The sequence below is a fragment of the Sorex fumeus genome, unplaced genomic scaffold, assembly GCF_029834395.1.
Source record: "Sorex fumeus unplaced genomic scaffold, SorFum_2.1 ptg000001l, whole genome shotgun sequence".
In the NCBI taxonomy this organism is placed as follows: domain Eukaryota; kingdom Metazoa; phylum Chordata; class Mammalia; order Eulipotyphla; family Soricidae; genus Sorex; species Sorex fumeus.
The window spans coordinates 4,137,593-4,154,197 of NW_026606058.1; the positions used below are offsets into that span (position 1 = coordinate 4,137,593).

The 16,605-nt window shown below is 44.1% G+C and overlaps 1 protein-coding gene across 1 annotated transcript in view; it reads right to left on the reverse strand.

The window, feature by feature from the left end:
* Positions 1-16,605, reverse strand: part of LOC130023723 (leucine-rich repeat-containing protein 37A3-like) — a 49,218-nt gene that overhangs the window by 27,017 nt on the left and 5,596 nt on the right. Inside the window, exons 3-5 of the mRNA XM_056114348.1 lie at positions 11,815-11,886; positions 7,715-7,786; positions 6,769-6,849 (exon numbers count right to left, since the gene is read on the reverse strand). Coding sequence (XP_055970323.1) covers positions 6,769-6,849; positions 7,715-7,786; positions 11,815-11,886 — 225 coding nt within the window. The remainder of the gene's footprint in view (positions 1-6,768; positions 6,850-7,714; positions 7,787-11,814; positions 11,887-16,605) is intronic.

The window sequence follows — 16,605 nt, forward strand, 5'->3', positions numbered from 1 at the left end:
AACTAGAAATTGAGCTTCCATATGACCCCAAAATACCACTTCTGGAAATATATTCCAAGGGTACAATAAAGCACAGTAGAAATGACATCTGCACCTATATGTTCATTGCAGCATTGTTCACAATAGCCAGAATCTGGAAACAACCTATGTGCCCGAGAATAGATGACTGGTTAAAGAAACTTTGGTACACCTGCACAATGTAATACTATGCAGCTGTTAGGAAAGATGAAGTCATAAAATTTGCTTGTAAGTGGAAGGTCATGGAGAGTATCATGCTAAGTGAAATGAGTCAGAAAGAGAGGGACAGACATAGAATGGCTGCACTCATTTGTGGAATATAAAATGAGACTGACACCCAAGGACAGTAGAGACAAGGGCCAGAAAGATTGCTTCATAGTTGGTAGCCTATGTCATGAGCTGGGGGAAAAGGCAGCTGGAATAGAGAAGGGATCACTAAGTCAATGATGGTTGGAGGAATCGTTCGTGATAGGAGATGTGTACTGAAAGTACACAAAAAATCAAACGTGATGGTCTCTCAGTATCTATATTGCAAGTCATAATGCCCCAAAGTAGAGAAAGAGTATGGGGAAAATTGTCTGCTATAGAGGCAGGGGGAGGGTTGGGATTGTGGAAGGGGGAGATACTGGGGACATTGATGGTAGAAAGTGTGCACTGGTGGAGGGATGGGTGTTCGATCATTGTATGACTGAAACTCAAAGATGAAAGCTTTGTAACTGTAGATCACGGTGATTCAATTCAAAAAACAACTCTCAATAACTTTGTAAATTGTGGTTCTTTAAATACTTTTTTAAAAAGAGATGTGCACACAGTGAACTTCATATCTGTCCCCCAACCACGCAGGTTACCTGAACAAATATGGATACTTAGTTTGGGATAGACCTCACTGTCCTCTTGCTAGGGACCACAGAATCTCTAGTGGCTTCCAGCCCAGGCCACTGTGGCTGAGCAGATGGCTCTCTGCATGTGCGCATGGGGTGGAGTTCAGTCTCAGGAAAAGCAAGACCCCAAAAGGCACATGAATCCACCTGAAATTCAGGCAACGAAGGTCTTTGCTGCTCTTTGATATAAAAGAGAAACGGTGCGCAAGAACCACGCTGAGAAGTGGCACCCCTGACAAGCACAGGTGTGAGCTCCGCTCCTAGGACGTTCTTACACACAAGTAGAAGAGCGACCCCTGGTGGTCGTGTGTGCGAGTCTCCTGCCCCCCAAAAGGACAGAGGCCTTCAGCAAAGCGCCTGGCCAGGGGCCAAGCGCCTGGCCCTGATGTGGGATTTGAATATGGGAGCATCACAGCCAGGGCTGTGTATGACCCTCAGACATTTCGCAACAATAAAGAGGAGGAAAGCTAAACATGTTGGCAGGGGTTGGGGGTTGTTGGGAGACTACAGGGTGTGGCTGGACCACATCTGGGTGGTGCTCGGGAATGACCCCTGGCAGTGCTCTGGCAGCAGTACTAAGTTTAAACAGAAGATGTCTCCTTGCAAAGATGGGAGGAAAAGATGCACTTGGGAGACCAGAGTAGTTGCTGAATGTGATGAACTCCTCAACTTTCCAACCAGTCACCCCTAAACCATTCCAAGGTCCTGAGCGGCCTTCATCTTTAAGGTAGAAGCTTCTGAACTAGGAGAAGCTGCTGCCAGGAGTTCAGAACATAACCCCAAATGATAACAATGCCTTCGAGTAAGCTCTTGTGTGGACACTTATCTAAAGACAGGTCGTTATGCCTTGTGGCGTGGAGAGAGTGAGGGCTTCGCCCTGACCACAGCTCCGTCTGCCTTCACAGTGCAGCTCCCCACCTCACTGATCATCTCCACAGTGGGGTCACGTGGTCAGTGGGAACAAGTTTTGGGTTTCCTCTGTTCTATCTTAGTTCTTATGTCTTGGCAAAATACTGAAGTTCCACAAACAAGCCAGAGTGTCCACATGCTCTGTCTGAGTACGGCAGCACCTTTGTACTTTGTCAAGTCTTCAGTTGCTACCATCATGGAACTTGTATCGTTCGAACCGACGAAATGACTAAAAGAATTGTTTAAACGAGCCAGCAGTCTAGACCTGTGTAGGTGAATGAAGAAACACTTGAAAGTCAGAAGGAGAAAAAAAAGTTACTTGGGACCAGAGCAATCGTACAGCAGGTAGGACGTTTGCCTTGCACACAGCTGACCTGGGTTTGATCCCTGGTATCCCATATGGTCCCCCAGGCACCACCAGGAGTAATCGCGGAGAGGAGAGCCAGGAACAACCCCTGAGCATGGTGGTTTGGCCCATAAACATAAGCAAAAGGAAAAAAAACAAAACTGAACATTTAGGATTAGCAAACACTGTTGGATTTCCATAACATACTTCATTCCTGATTTCATCTGTAAGAGATATGATTACGACCCTTTCAAAAACAATGGTCAATTCCCCAAAATTTAGAAATTTAGCTCCCATTTGACCCAGCAATACCATTCCCGGGAATATATCCCAGAGAGGGAAACAAGCATAGCCGCAGTGACATCTGCACTTGTTTGTTCATTGCAGCACTCTTTACAATAGACAGAATCTGGAAAAAACCTGAGTGCCCGAGAACAGATGACTGGTTAAAGAAACTTTGGTACATCTACACAATGGAGTACTATGCAGCTGTTAGAAAAGATGAAGTCATGAAATTTACATACAAGTGGTACTACATGGAAAGTATCATGCTAAGTGAAATGAGTCAGAAAGAGAGGGACAGACATAGAAGGACTGCATTCATCGGGGGAACATAAAGTAACAAACAAAATAGGAGACTAACACCCAGGAATAGCTGAGGTAAGTACCAGGAGGTTTACTCCATGGCTTGGAGGCCAGCCACACATGCTAGGGGAAAAGTTAGCTCAGATAGAGAAGGGAGCACCAAATAAAGGATTTTGGGAGGATCCTCCCAGGATGGAGGATGCATGCTGAAAGTAGACTATAGACCGAACATGATTGCCACTCAATGCCTCTTTTGCAAACCACAGCACCCAAAAGGAGAGAGAGAACAAAGGGGAATGCCCTGTCACAGAGGCAGGGTGGGATGGGGGACATAGGGGGTGGGAGGGATACTGGGATCCGTGGTGGTGGAAAATGGGCACTGGTGGAGGGATGGGTACTCGTTGTATACCTGAAACCCAAGCACAGAAATCTGTAAGTCTACAACTGTACCTCATGGTGTTTCACTAATAAAAGTTTTTTTAAAAAATGGCATCTTATAAATATTCTGGCAATTTATGGAAAATTTATTAATTTAGTTGCAAATTATTATGGCATTTGGGCTGGAGCGATAGCACAGCGGGTAGGGCGTTCGCCTTACGAGCGGCCAACATGGCTGACCCGAGTTCGATTCCTCCGCCCCTCTCGGAGAGCCCGGCAAGCTGCCGAGAGTATTGGATATGCCAGACACAGTAACAACAAAGTCTCCAATGGAGACGTTACTGGGCCCGCTCGAGCAAATCGACGATCAACGGGAGGGCCTTTACCTTTACCTTTACCTTATTGTAGGTGACCTGTTACTCATTCAACTGATAATGTGTTCCCCTCTCAGTGTTTATTAATATTATAGATGCTTCATTCAAGAAACTCACTGAGTGATAACTACCTGCAACCCGCGAAGAAGCAAGGCTTTGTGGGTCCTGAATTTTATATAGTTTACTAAAACCCTGCTTAAAAAAATAAATGAAATGTAAAGTTATGAATATAAAAATTGCTGGGATCTTCCCCGAGATCTTGCAAGTAAGGTTTGGAGTTCAGCTTCCTCATCAATTCACCTCAGCTGGGCCTGTTTTCTTTTGTGCTTAGGTTGATTACATCTGACGGGTCCTCAGCCCACTGAGCTCTCTCTCTGGCTCTCATCTCGAGCTCTTCCCAGGTATATTTAATGCAGGGAGTAAATCATGATCAACCCAGCTTCTAATCAACCCAGTCATTTGTCAGACAGGCAATAAAGTGACGTAACTGAAGGACTAGCATCCCTGGCCTTTGGAAAGAGATGTAACAACAGCTTTTTTTCCCCTTGTTGTTTTTGGGCTACACATGGCAGGGTGCTCAGGCCTTACTACTGGCTAAGCTCAGGGAGACCCTGTGGGGTGCTGAGGCTTAAACCCAGGTCATCCATGTGCAACACAAGCCGCGCATCCACGGTAATTGTGCTCCAGTCACAGAGTTTTGATCACACAGGAAAATTGTACCTGAAAGGAATGAGCTTGGTCATTTAGAAAAATTAGGGCTGGAGCGATAGCCCAGCGGTAGGGCGTTCGCCTTACAAGCGGCCAACATGGCCGACCCGAGTTCGATTCCTCCGCCCCTCTCGGAGAGCCTGGCAAGCTACCGAGAGTATTCGATATGCCAGACACAGTAACAACAAAGTCTCCAATGGAGACGTTACTGGGCCCGCTCGAGCAAATCGACGATCAACGGGAGGGCCTTTACATTTACCTTTACCTTTAGGACCCAAAGAAAGGAGCCCACCCCCCAAAACATTCGGGCCCCAACACATTCGGTGCTGGGGTGGGTAGTGCCATCACTGGTGTTTGGGGGTCACTTGGTGCAGTGCTGGTGAACCATGTCGTGCAGGGGCTTGACCCTCGGGCTCCAGCATTAAAGCGTGCACTATCTCCCCAGACTCCGTGACAATCTGTTGAGCTGACCGAATTGGTCATAGGAGCTAGTTCTATTTAAATCACATGCCAGGGATGATCATTTCTTTCCAGGTATCTCTGATTCTTTCATTACCTTTTTCTCTCATTTCAGAGTAAAATTTCAGTATTTCCGTATTTCTGTCCTCCCGTTGTTCATGGATTTGCTTGAGCGGGTCCAGTAACGTCTCCATTTTGAGACTTGTTGTTACTGAATTGAATATTGAATACGTCACGGGTAGCTCGACAGGCTTTGCTGTGCGGGCGAGATACTCTCGGTAGCTTGCCGGGCTTTCCGAGAGGGGCGGAGGAATCGAACCTGGCTCGGCTGGGCCGGCTGCGCACAAGGCAAACGCCCTACCGCTGTGCTGCAATGCAAATAAATCATCACCTTCTCCATTTTCAATTTGTTGGGTTTTCTTCTCATTTTGGGGGGCCACATTCTGAGGTGTGAATGGGGGTCACTCCCGGAAGTGCAAAGCGTGTGCTCCAGCTCTTTGAGCTGTCTCCTCAACCTCATTCATCATGAGTCTTTCTTAGTATACCACCCACCGTTATCTCCAGTGTCATCCCGCTATCTTGTTACCCTGCCGTCTGGACTAGCAGTGGGGCTCTCATGCTTTCCCACCAGCATCTGTCTTCTTTCCTTCAGTGTTTAAGGTTCTTGGTGACAAACACCCTGCTTTCTTCTTCTGTATAGACAGGCCTGACGCTCAGAAGAAATGTCACTCTGTGAATGTTCTTGAATGTCTTAACTTTTATGAACTATGATGCGTTTCCCCGCCCCCCAACCCCCACCGTCTCCTATAAAACTATACCGAAACTGAGGTTCTTATGATGCCTGGTATAATAAAATGCTTAGTAAAAATGCGGCATTAAAACAATGAGGTAACTATTATCTCTAAGCCTGCTCCTTACTAAACTGGTCTTCCGGGGAGTCAACTCAGGTCTATACCCATGAAGAATCACCGAGCTGCCTTCCTGCCCTACCTTCATCGAATCTGCAGGAAACTGTGTAAAACTGGATTTCTGAAACACAAGCAGGTGAAGACTCGTTTTCAAAGGAGGATCTTCTGCTTGAGTACAGAATTTCCTTTATGTCTCTGAACTTTGATCTGCTTGTGTCACATCAAATCAGAGAAATCAGAGAGAACTTTTCACTCAAAGGGTATAAAACCACAGACTTCTTACAGACGAGTAATCAGAAAAGTAAGCATAATGAAATTAGACAACAGCAACGTATTTTTGATGAATACTTTTCACTCAGTCTGACGTAACACAAACGCTTCTGGGGTCAGAGAGATAGTTTGAGATAGAGCACATGTCTGCCATGTATAAGGCCCAGAGTTTGATTCCACCGCACCACAGAACTCCAGGTGCCATACATGGCCTCCTTCTAGGTCAGCTGGCCAGTGTGAAGCCAGCTTTGCCAGGAGTGATCCTGGTCCCTCCCCAGCACTGCCAGGTGTGAAGCCTATTGAACGTCTTTACCATAGCTTTTTCTACCTTTTGCCCTAGCTCAAAGGTTTATACTGAGCACAGTGAATTCAATTTGTATATATATCATTTTTTTCTTCAAAATAATGTTCGAGATTCTTAGGAGGGAAATATGCTAAGACAGACGTTCAGGAACTCTTCTGCTTCACCATGTGAAAGAAGCTACCAGCTATGAACGAATCCATAACTTTCCTTCCCTGCCAACTCCCAGTAAAAACTGCTATATCTAGTTCTTCCCAGCTCTTTGTTGCATACATTTAAGTGGTTAGGAACTTTGCACATGAACAGGAACCAAAGCTGGAATTAAACTGGGAATTTAAAGCCTCATTCACAGGTCAGCACTGCACCAGTGGGAATCACAAGACAATGCTAACGGATGCCTTTCTGTTAGTGCTCATGCCAATCATCAGTAACAGGAAAAAGCAAAGCATGCCATGTGCCATGCAAATCTCTTGGCCTCTTCGTTCCTTAGTTTCCTCATTTGAAAAAAGGGACTGATCTCAAGACACACTTGTTAGAGTTCACACTGGCCTTATGCCACTTAGCTAATAATAACTGTACGATGAGGTTATGCAGTTTTATTATATATATATTTATCTGCTTTTTCACTTACATTTTGTGTAAAAACTGCATTTCATGCCAGGACTGAAACGTTCCAAAGCTCAGTTCGGTGATTAAATTGCAACTAAGATTGCTACCGAAGAAAAAAAAGAAAAAAAAAGATAAAAGCAGTGGCAGCAGCAGAAGAAAGAAGAAGAAGGAAGAAGGAAGAGAGAAGAAGGAAGAAGAAGGACGAATTTTTTTTTTTTGGTTTTTGGGTCACACCCAGCATAACTTCTAATTTACATAAGCACATTTCATGTGCTAAACATCACTGTGGACGACCTAAGCTTAAGGTTTATTCTTTGATGTTTATGATGCTGTGGGGGCATTAGACGCAAAATAGCAAATTTTGTATTAAGTATTTTAACAAATACTTAAGTAATTAAGTTCTCTAGGACAGGGATTCATGACTTCAGCACTACTACCACATGGGGGCTGGATAACTGGGGGGGTGGGGGCGCTGTCCAGTACATTGTCGATATTCAGCAGTGTATCTGGAGGCCTCTGCTTACTAGACACCAACAGCATCATTACAGATCTGGCAATCAAAACAATAAAAAATCTGGAGACACTATCAAGGGTCATATGAGTACAAAATCATCCTGGTTGAGGGCCATTGTAATCGTTACTTACAGGCAAAAAAGGATTTGCTGTACAGTTCTAGTAGCCACTTTTAATATTCTAATAATATTAAATTGAATAATAGAGGCTGACAATTAAGTGTTACAAAAATTCCAAAAATAGGGGCTGGAGTGATAGTACAGCGGGTAGGGCGTTTGCCTTGCACGTGGCCAACTCGGGTTCGATTCTCAGCATCCCATATGGTCCCCTGAGCACCACCAGGAGTAATTCCTGAGTGCATGAGCCAGGAGTAACCCCTGTGCATCACCAGGTATTACCCAAAAAGCAAAAAAAAAAAAAAAATCCAAAAATAATGAAGCATATTTTGAACTTACACAGATTGCAAATACGGTACTGCTTCAAATGTCCGCCTTTCAATAAACTGTATTTTATTGCAGGATAAATCTCTAGGGAAAGAAAAGGGAAAATATTGCTTCAATTAACTAACAAATATCTAATTTTAGGAATAACTAGTAGAAGTCAAAATAAATATTGAATGAGTAGATCTGAATGTTCCAGAATCCCTAACCTGGCTTTCCTTTTTCTCAACCACACATCTTCATGAATAAAATGTACGACTACTTGGTTCTAATATTGGAGTTAAACTTTTCTCGGAGCAGAGAATTGATGAGGTGATTTTATGTTCTAGAAGGGGTTGAGTTTTTTATCTTCATGTAAAATTACTATATTTAATATAGTTATTTCAATATTCAAATGAACAGTCTCATGTTTATATACCTTCCTGTGTAGCTGTTTTCTAGGCTAACAGAAACTGGCCTAGAAAAAATTAGCCTTTTTCATATAATATGAAAATCCTTTTAGACAGAACTTTGAACTAATTTAGAATTAAACTTTTCTATCATCATAGAAATTCAATTTTTGGTTCTACATTTTCTGAATATTCCATGAATTTCACTGCTTTAATTGTACAGTGGTGGAACAAAGAAAATCAGAGTACTGAACTTTGATTTGACTACAAGTGACTGTTCTGTATCTTTGAATTCTACTTAAGTTCTTTCACATATGACCAAGATGGGTATACCTATCTCCTAGCTCATCCCTCTTCTTCTCTTGCCTCCCTCCCTTCTTGGTCTCCTTCCTTCCTTGGCAGTTCTCAGGGCTTACTCCTGACTGCACACAGATCACTCTGAGGGTGCTCAAGGGATCTTGCATGGTGCTACGGATCAAACCTGGGGCACCCATGTGCAGAAGCAAGGCCCAGTCTTTCCTTTTCCAACACACAATGCACACCGTCATGTATTAACCTTCCTAATAGTTCTCAAGTACCAGCCTCACTACTCCAAATCAACTAAAGCAGGAACTGTGGTGGGGGATTTCACAGACCTGCCCAGTGATCTGCTACAGGCCTGAGTGCCCCAGCGCAGGTGGGCACGAGCAAGCTCGGCATGCTAGCCCTGGCTTACAACACCTGGGTCTAGGTCCCTCCTCTTTCTCTTGGTCTTCTGAGAGCACTGAGGTGTTTTTCCTGTGTTTTACCTCTCTCCTGCTCTCTTTTTACGAGATTCTGTCCAAGATGTCTGTCTGACAATCGCCCAACATTTCCTACACTGGAATTTTTATCACCAGAACTCTCCTCGTGATAACCTCCTCTGCTCTTAATACTACTGCTATAGAATCCATCTGTATTAGCCTCGTATTTCCCATATAAATGTTCGTTTAAGTCATAGGTAATTCGAAAATATGTTGACATAGGGTGTTAGAATGTTGTATTGCAAATCACAATGAGAAAACTAAAAATTTTTTAAAATTCTAGGCTAATGGCATTCAAGTTCTTTATTTTCTTTATAATTCAGGTTTATTTTTATTTTATTTTTTAAATAATTTTTTATTAAACCAGCTTTTAAAAGTTTTGTAGAAAGGCCAGAAATTTAAAAATAATAATATTCTAGATTTTGCAGAGCATATTTTAATTTTTCTTTTTTTTACAGAAAAACACAAATGTAGATTTTACAAACACATAGTTTTCTTTTGCTCTTCAAGCTGTGCTCTCCCATGTATCTCACTTGCTAGTCTCTATGTTCCTTTGCTTTTTCACTTTCACGCTGGAAAAGCTGGTGCTCCCTCTCCAACATCACCCTCCTTTCTCTCCTCCCACATCTTCCTAAGCACCTTACATTCAATAAATCTATGCTGCTTCACTGTTGCACCTCTTTAAATTCTTTCCTGCAAGGGACAGGCGGTGAACCACGTTGCCTGTGATGAGGCTGGGACTGCTTTCCCGTTCCTGCTGGTGCAAGCTGGCAGGGTGAGGGGCCCTGGAAAGTTCTTTGGGGGAATAATAAAACTAAAGAAGAAATTCTCTAGCCCCAAAGTAGCCCAAGAGCTTGTCCATCACATCATTTGAAATACAAATCCTCACATCTTTCTAAGTAAGTTTTAATAAAAGCTACCTTGCTTCACACACAAAATTAAAAAACAAAATCAATAAAACCATGGGCTGAAGCAATAGTACAGCTGGTGGGGCCTTTGCCTTGCATGCATCCCAAGAGCTCGACAATCACATCATTTGACATACAAATTCTGAGCTCTTTGAAGAGAAACTGAGATATCAGCAGGATGCAAAATTCCAAGGCCCCACCCAGAAAAGGCTGGTCCCCTCAGAGAAGAAGTTACACAAGAATCCATGAGATAACAAAGAGAATATCAACAGTGTAAGGCATTCCTGTGAAAACACCCAGATGAAGTTTTAGTATGCAAAATTCCAGGAAAAAACAACCCTTTTGGAAGGATTGAATAAAAGCACCTGGCTTGCTCTTCATGCCCTAAATATCTCACTTGTTTCTGTCTGTTTCTTTGCTTGCTTTTTTCCACTCTGGAGAGCCTGTGTTCTCTCTTGAACACAGACTTCTTACTTTCTCTCCCTCACATCTTTCTAAATAAGTTTAAATAAAAACTACCTTGCTTCATACACAAAATTAAAAAATAAATAAAACATGGGCAGGAGAGATAGTGGGGCGTTGGCCTTGCACTGCACGCAGCTGACCCGGGTTTGATCCCCAGCATCTCATATGGTCGCCCCAACATTGCCAGGAGTAATTCCTGAGTGCAGAGCCAGGAGTATCCCCTGAGTATCGCTGAGTGTGATCCAAAAAGCAATAAATAATAAATAAATATTAAAAAATAAAAACGAACATATTTGCATAGATTTTTGTTTTTATTTAGTAGTGCTCAGGGTCTACTTCAGGGATATTACTGGGAGTCAGGGACTGGGGAGCCCAGAACTGTGTCCTGCTGCAAATCCAACCCGGGCCTCCTGTTGCAAAGCATCACACTCATCATTTGTGCAATCTCCTCAGCTGACAAAAACAATTCTTAAATTAATGGGCCAGGTAAAACTGGACCATGCATTGGATTTGATCCATAAAGGAACTCTATATGAACACGGAGGAGATGGTATATTAGCACTTAGGTTTCTATGGGTGGAGCAGATATAAGTACTTTTCATCTATTAGTAAAGTTTGAAAAACACTTTTGTGAAGCAAGATAGTTTACATCGAAAGAAACTTTCTTAGAAAGATGTGGGGGGGTGGGAAAGAGAAAGAATGTGTTCATGAGATAACACGGCTTCTCAGAGCAGAAAAAGCAGACAAAGAGACATGAGGACAAGTAAGCAAATTACATGATCCAGGGAGAACATGGGCTTGAAGAGTAAGCCTAAAGGTTTTTTTTTCATATATGTCCATATATATATATGATGTAGGCAGGTAGATAGGGAAAGGCCCTTTGCAATGAAACAAAGTTTCATGGAAGAAGAATTCTAGGAATGACCCACCTTGTGGACACAGAAAACAAAGGCCTGATAAGACCAGACCCTCAGGATATAGGCCTCCCCATGGAATTCCTCTTTTTGGACCTCCCTGGTAACCTCCTTAGCAACGGACTTTCACCTGGAAAGAGGCCTCACGTGGGGACAGGCTGGAGAAACCCTTAAAGGCCACCTTGAACAAAGGAAGGGCGCACATATGCTGCCTGAGCCCATGTGCTGCTTGCGCCCACGTGGCCGAGCACATGTGGTGTCTGAGCACATGTGTGGCCCGCATCTCCCCTCTTCAGATGTGTACTTTCATTCTTTCGTGTCTAACTTTACTCTCTCTCTCGCTTTCTCTCTCTCTCTCTCCCCCTCCGCACCTAAAAACCCTACAAATAAAATCCATTAACTTCACTCACTGCTTGTCTACTCCTGAAATTCCTTTCTGCGAGACCCCGCTTCACATAAGTCATCCGTGGGGCCCACCGACATCATATATATATATATGCAAATGTAATTTAGTGTCAGAAATGACATGAGAGGTTTTTAATGCCATACTTACAAAACTACAAAATTTTATTGCTGGAAAAAAGGATGAAGATTAACTTGCACACCCCCTTGTTTTAAAAACAGAGCTAAAAATTCATAAATAAATGATTAACTTACAAGTACTTGAGGTTTGGAAGGGCTTCAAATGAATCCTTACGTAATTCTGCCAAAGAATTGTCACTGAGTATTCTGAAAAATGGAAAAATTATTTCTGGTCTAAAATGCAAAATAACTATGACTATTTATTACATAGGACTATTTTTTTTCTTAAATTTTTATTAGTGAAACACCATGAGGTACAGCTGTAGACTTACAAATTTCTGTGCTTGGGTTTCAGTTATACAATGATTGAATACCCATCCCTCCACCAGTGCCCATTCTCCACCACAACCAGTCCCAGTATCCCTCCCACCCCCCATCCTCCCATCCCACCCTACCTCTCTCCTTTTGAGTGCTGTGGTTTGCAAAAGAGACATTGAGTGGCAATCTTGTTCGGTCTATAGTCTACTCTCATCATGCATTTCCCATCCTGAGAAGAACCACCCGACGCCCTTTATTTGGTGCTCCCTTCTCTAGCTGAGCTGCCTTTTCCCCTAGCGTGTGCAGCTGTGCAGCTGTGCACAGGACTATTCTTACACATAATAATGGTGCTATCTAAATATCCCAATTCTTATTTAACTTAGGGATAGTGGCCTCTGTTTAAACTCTTTATTTTGTCCTCACCTAGATGCATCATGAACACGAACACAGCTATTGACTCTTCTCACCAAGTAACCTATATAAAGCATATTCTCTAGGTCACAAAATCTGTCAGATCCAAATTCTGTGTGACACCAGAAACACAGGGCTGCCACTCCCTGCTCTCTTCCCAAACATTACTCTGAGTCCCCCATGAAGAATGAAATTAAGTCTGGAAAGGAAGCCCTAAGAAACTTAACACCATTAAATTGTTTTGTTCTGGGAAGGAAAACGTGCACAAAGTGCACATGACATTTGGGCCCAGAGCAATAGTACAGTGGGGAGGGTTTTTGCCTTGCACGTGGCTTACCTGGGTCGGACCCGGCACCCCATAGATCCCCCACGTCTGCCAGGAGTCAGCCCATAACCAGTAGCTGTGCACCCCCCCCCCAACAAAAAAGAGCAGGCCAATAAAGCGAAGGCCCCAAGACACGTTCCTGACAAGGAACCCAGCTTCCCAGAGGCCCCAAGCGTGCCCCTACCAATCACACCCTCCTCCGACACACACCCCTGACTTGAACGAACATTATTTGGGGGGTTTCTTCGGTGCTTTGTTTTGTTGTGGGGCCACACCCAGAAGTGCTCAGTGGTTACTCCTGGCTCTTCGCTCAGGGATCATTCCTGGTGGTGCTCAAGGGACCATATGGGGTGCTCAAACTCAGGTCAGCAGTCTGCAAAGCTTAAAGCCTTTCCAGAGGCAGAGAATTTGATACTGGTCCATGGAATTGGGTTGCCTTGGAAGGCAGGACCAGAGGGCAGGAAAGCTATCCAAGATTTTCAAACAAAGACTTGAAATTCGGCTTCTCTTCCCTCCTTTACCTTATAAGAATCAAATGTAAAAGGGAGTCTCCACACGGTTTGCCCCCAGCCCAGGCCCCAGAACTGGAAAGTTTGTATAGTCTGTTGAGGACTCCCATGTTGGAAACCGATAATTGCTGCCAATTATGGTTTAGATTCCCTGCTCCAATGTCCCCTTTTGTTTAGAAAAATTTCACCTTTCAGAACTAAGGATAACCCCTGCGCACCACTGTGTGGCACCAGAGCAAAATTATTTTAAAAAAATTCTACTTTTTTTAATGTTTAGAAAAGTATGCAAGCGATTTCCATTTGTAGACTTTCTCTCTAGGTCTGAGGCTCATAGCCTGGATGAAAATACAATTATTTCCAACGCACTGAAACAGCCTTTGGTTTTGGTTTTAGATCATACCTGGCTGTGCTCATGGCTTATTCCTGGCTCTGTGCTCAGGGATCACTCCTGGCAGGGCTGGAGGGCCCTATGGGGTGCTGGGAATTGAATCCTGGAGGCCATATGCAAAGCAAAAACCCTACCCACAGTACTACCGCTCTGGCCCTAAAATGGTCATTTCTCATATTAGGAATGTCAACTGACAATGACAGATTAGCAAATTGTTCATTTGGCCTCTAATACAAACCACAGATATTTTTCACATCGCATTTGTTAGAGACATCTCAATCTTTTGGTTCTTCATCACAAATTTGAAGTTAGTTGTTAGACATACAGGTGGCTATTAGGTATGTCAATATGTGTTATTTAATAGCACTGTCACTGTCCTCCCACTGTTCATCGATTTGCTCAAGCAGGACCAGTAACATTGTGAGATTTGTTACTGTGTTTGGCATACTGAATACATCACGGGTAGCTTGCAAGGTTTTGCCGTGTGGGCGAGATACTCACCGTAGCTTGCCAGGCTCTCTGAGAGGGGCGGAGGAATCAAACTCGGTTGACCAGGTTGGCCCCATGCAAGGCAAAGGCCCTACCTGTTGTACTAACCATTTGCTCGAGCGGGCCCAGTAACGTCTCCATCATGTGAGACTTGTTGTTACTGTGTTTGGCATATCGAATACATCATGGGTAGCTTGCCAGGCTCTGCCGGGCAAGCGAGATACTCTCGGCAGCTTGCCGGGCTCTCCGAGAGGGGCGGAGGAATCAAACTCGGGTTGACCAGGTTGGCCCCATGCAAGGCAAATGCCCTACCCGTTGTACTTGGCTGGAGCGATAGCACAGCGGGTAGGGCGTTCGCCTTACACGCGGCCAACATGGCCGACCCGAGTTCGATTCCTCCGCCCCTCTCGGAGAGCCCGGCAAGCTACCGAGAGTATTCGATATGCCAGACACAGTAACAACAAAGTCTCCAATGGAGACGTTACTGGGCCCGCTCGAGCAAATCGACGATCAACGGGAGGGTACTAACCATAAAATTAAAATATGGATGGGATCCCTTTTATTGATTCATCAGGGCAGCCCCCAAATAAAGAATGCCCAGAGGTGGATGGGCATGGAGAAACAATACTTTCATGAACTGGCACAACGATTTTGAGGTCAATTAAATTTTTATAACTATATACTCTTCAGCCCAACAAATCCATCTCTAAATATCTACTTAACAGGCCTATCTGCCCATATTCACAAGGCCCTGTGCTGGGGTAATACATGTGACCAAAAAAAAAAAAAATCAAAGCATCTTTCAATACACTTTTTTAAATAGATGGGGTAAACCTCTATGCACCATAAAGGAAAGAAGTCTAAAGCAAAATGAAGTGAAAGTATCAAGTGGTAGCTGTTATATTTATAGAAAAAACAAATCAGAAGATTTACTTTCGCATTATGGATCATTTAAAAATTTTTAATGAAGAATGTAATCATGTACCTGTGAGTCGAGTGCATCAGCAACCTGATGGCGCCTTCAGACTTCCAGATACCCCAAAATTGCTGCTGTGCCTTTGGCTAGACCCCAAAAACTTCGGGCAAAGTTTACCAAGAAAGTAAATGGCCAAAAGTTAGGTATGTGGGAAACACCCCCACAAACCACCTCCGGCTCAGCTATATAATTGGAGGCACGGCCTCTCTGGTTCCTGAAAGAACTGCTTAATGGCCATGATCCCAGAGACTCAGAAGCAAATCTCGAAACCCAGCAGCTTTTGGCAGAAATGCGTCCGGTCCTTGCAGTAGGTTACTGGTGCTGGGCCAACCCAGGTGGGAATAGGTTTCGTGCCTTGACCTGTTCCCCCCGGCGGCCCAGTGGCCACCATCCTTCAGAGACCACTGGACAGTCAGGTTTGGGCCTGCAGTGACGAGACACGCAGGGCCTCACGGGATGGGGGTGGAGCCGGTCCTGTCCTCCCCACCCCAACGAGACCCCAAGTCATCGCCCACGAACGGCCTCTCTGGCTCCTCATCAAGCTGCTTAACAGCCTTGATCCCAGAGACTCAGAAACAAATCTGGAAACACAGTGGCTTTTGGCAGAAATGCGTCCAGACTCCGCAGTAGGTTACTGTCGCCGGGCCACCCCAGGGGGGAAAGGGTGTTGTCCCTCCGCCTGCTCCCCCTTGGCGGCTTGGAGGCCATCATCCTCCAGAGGCCATTAGACAGTCAGGTCTGGGCCCGCAGTGACGAAACTTGTTGGGCCTCACAGGATGGGGGTGGAGCCGGTCCTAGTCTCCCTGTTCCAATGAGACCCCAAGTCATCGCCCAAGAACAGCCTCTCTGGCTCCTGATCAAGCTGCTCAACGGCCATGATCCCAGAGACTCAGGAGCAAATCTCGAAATCCGGTGGCTTTTGGTGGAAATCCCTCCAGATTTAAAAGTGTTAAAATTTCAGAATTTCAAAATCACATGACCCTACTACAGCCACGCAACATCATATGTTATTCATAACCAGCAATAGAACACAAATTGTCTACTGTTGCCTTTTCAGCAGATCTGAGTCTTGGGGTAAAATCTCAAATAATAATGGTGGGTCTGGTGTCAAAATATTGAATGTGATCAAAGTAGAGAGAGAGTAATGTGGAAATCATCTGCCCCACAGGTAGGGGGAGGGTGTGGGATGGGGTATACTGGGGTTTTTGGTGATGGAGAATGGGCACTGGTGAAGATATGGGTGTTTCATTGTATGACCGAGACTTAGACCCCAAAGCTTTGTAACTGCTCTCATGGTGATTCAATAAATAAAATTATAAAAAATGAAAAAAAAAGTAAGGTGGAGTTCATGCACAATTCAATCAGCTAATCAGTGGCTAAATAAATAGTACTTCTACATAAATAAATAAATAAATAAATAAATAAATAAATAAATAAAGTAATCATGTTGGCTTGCTACTCAAGCCCATGTTCTCCTGTGAACACATTTCCAGTTTGCTCATCTCTGTGT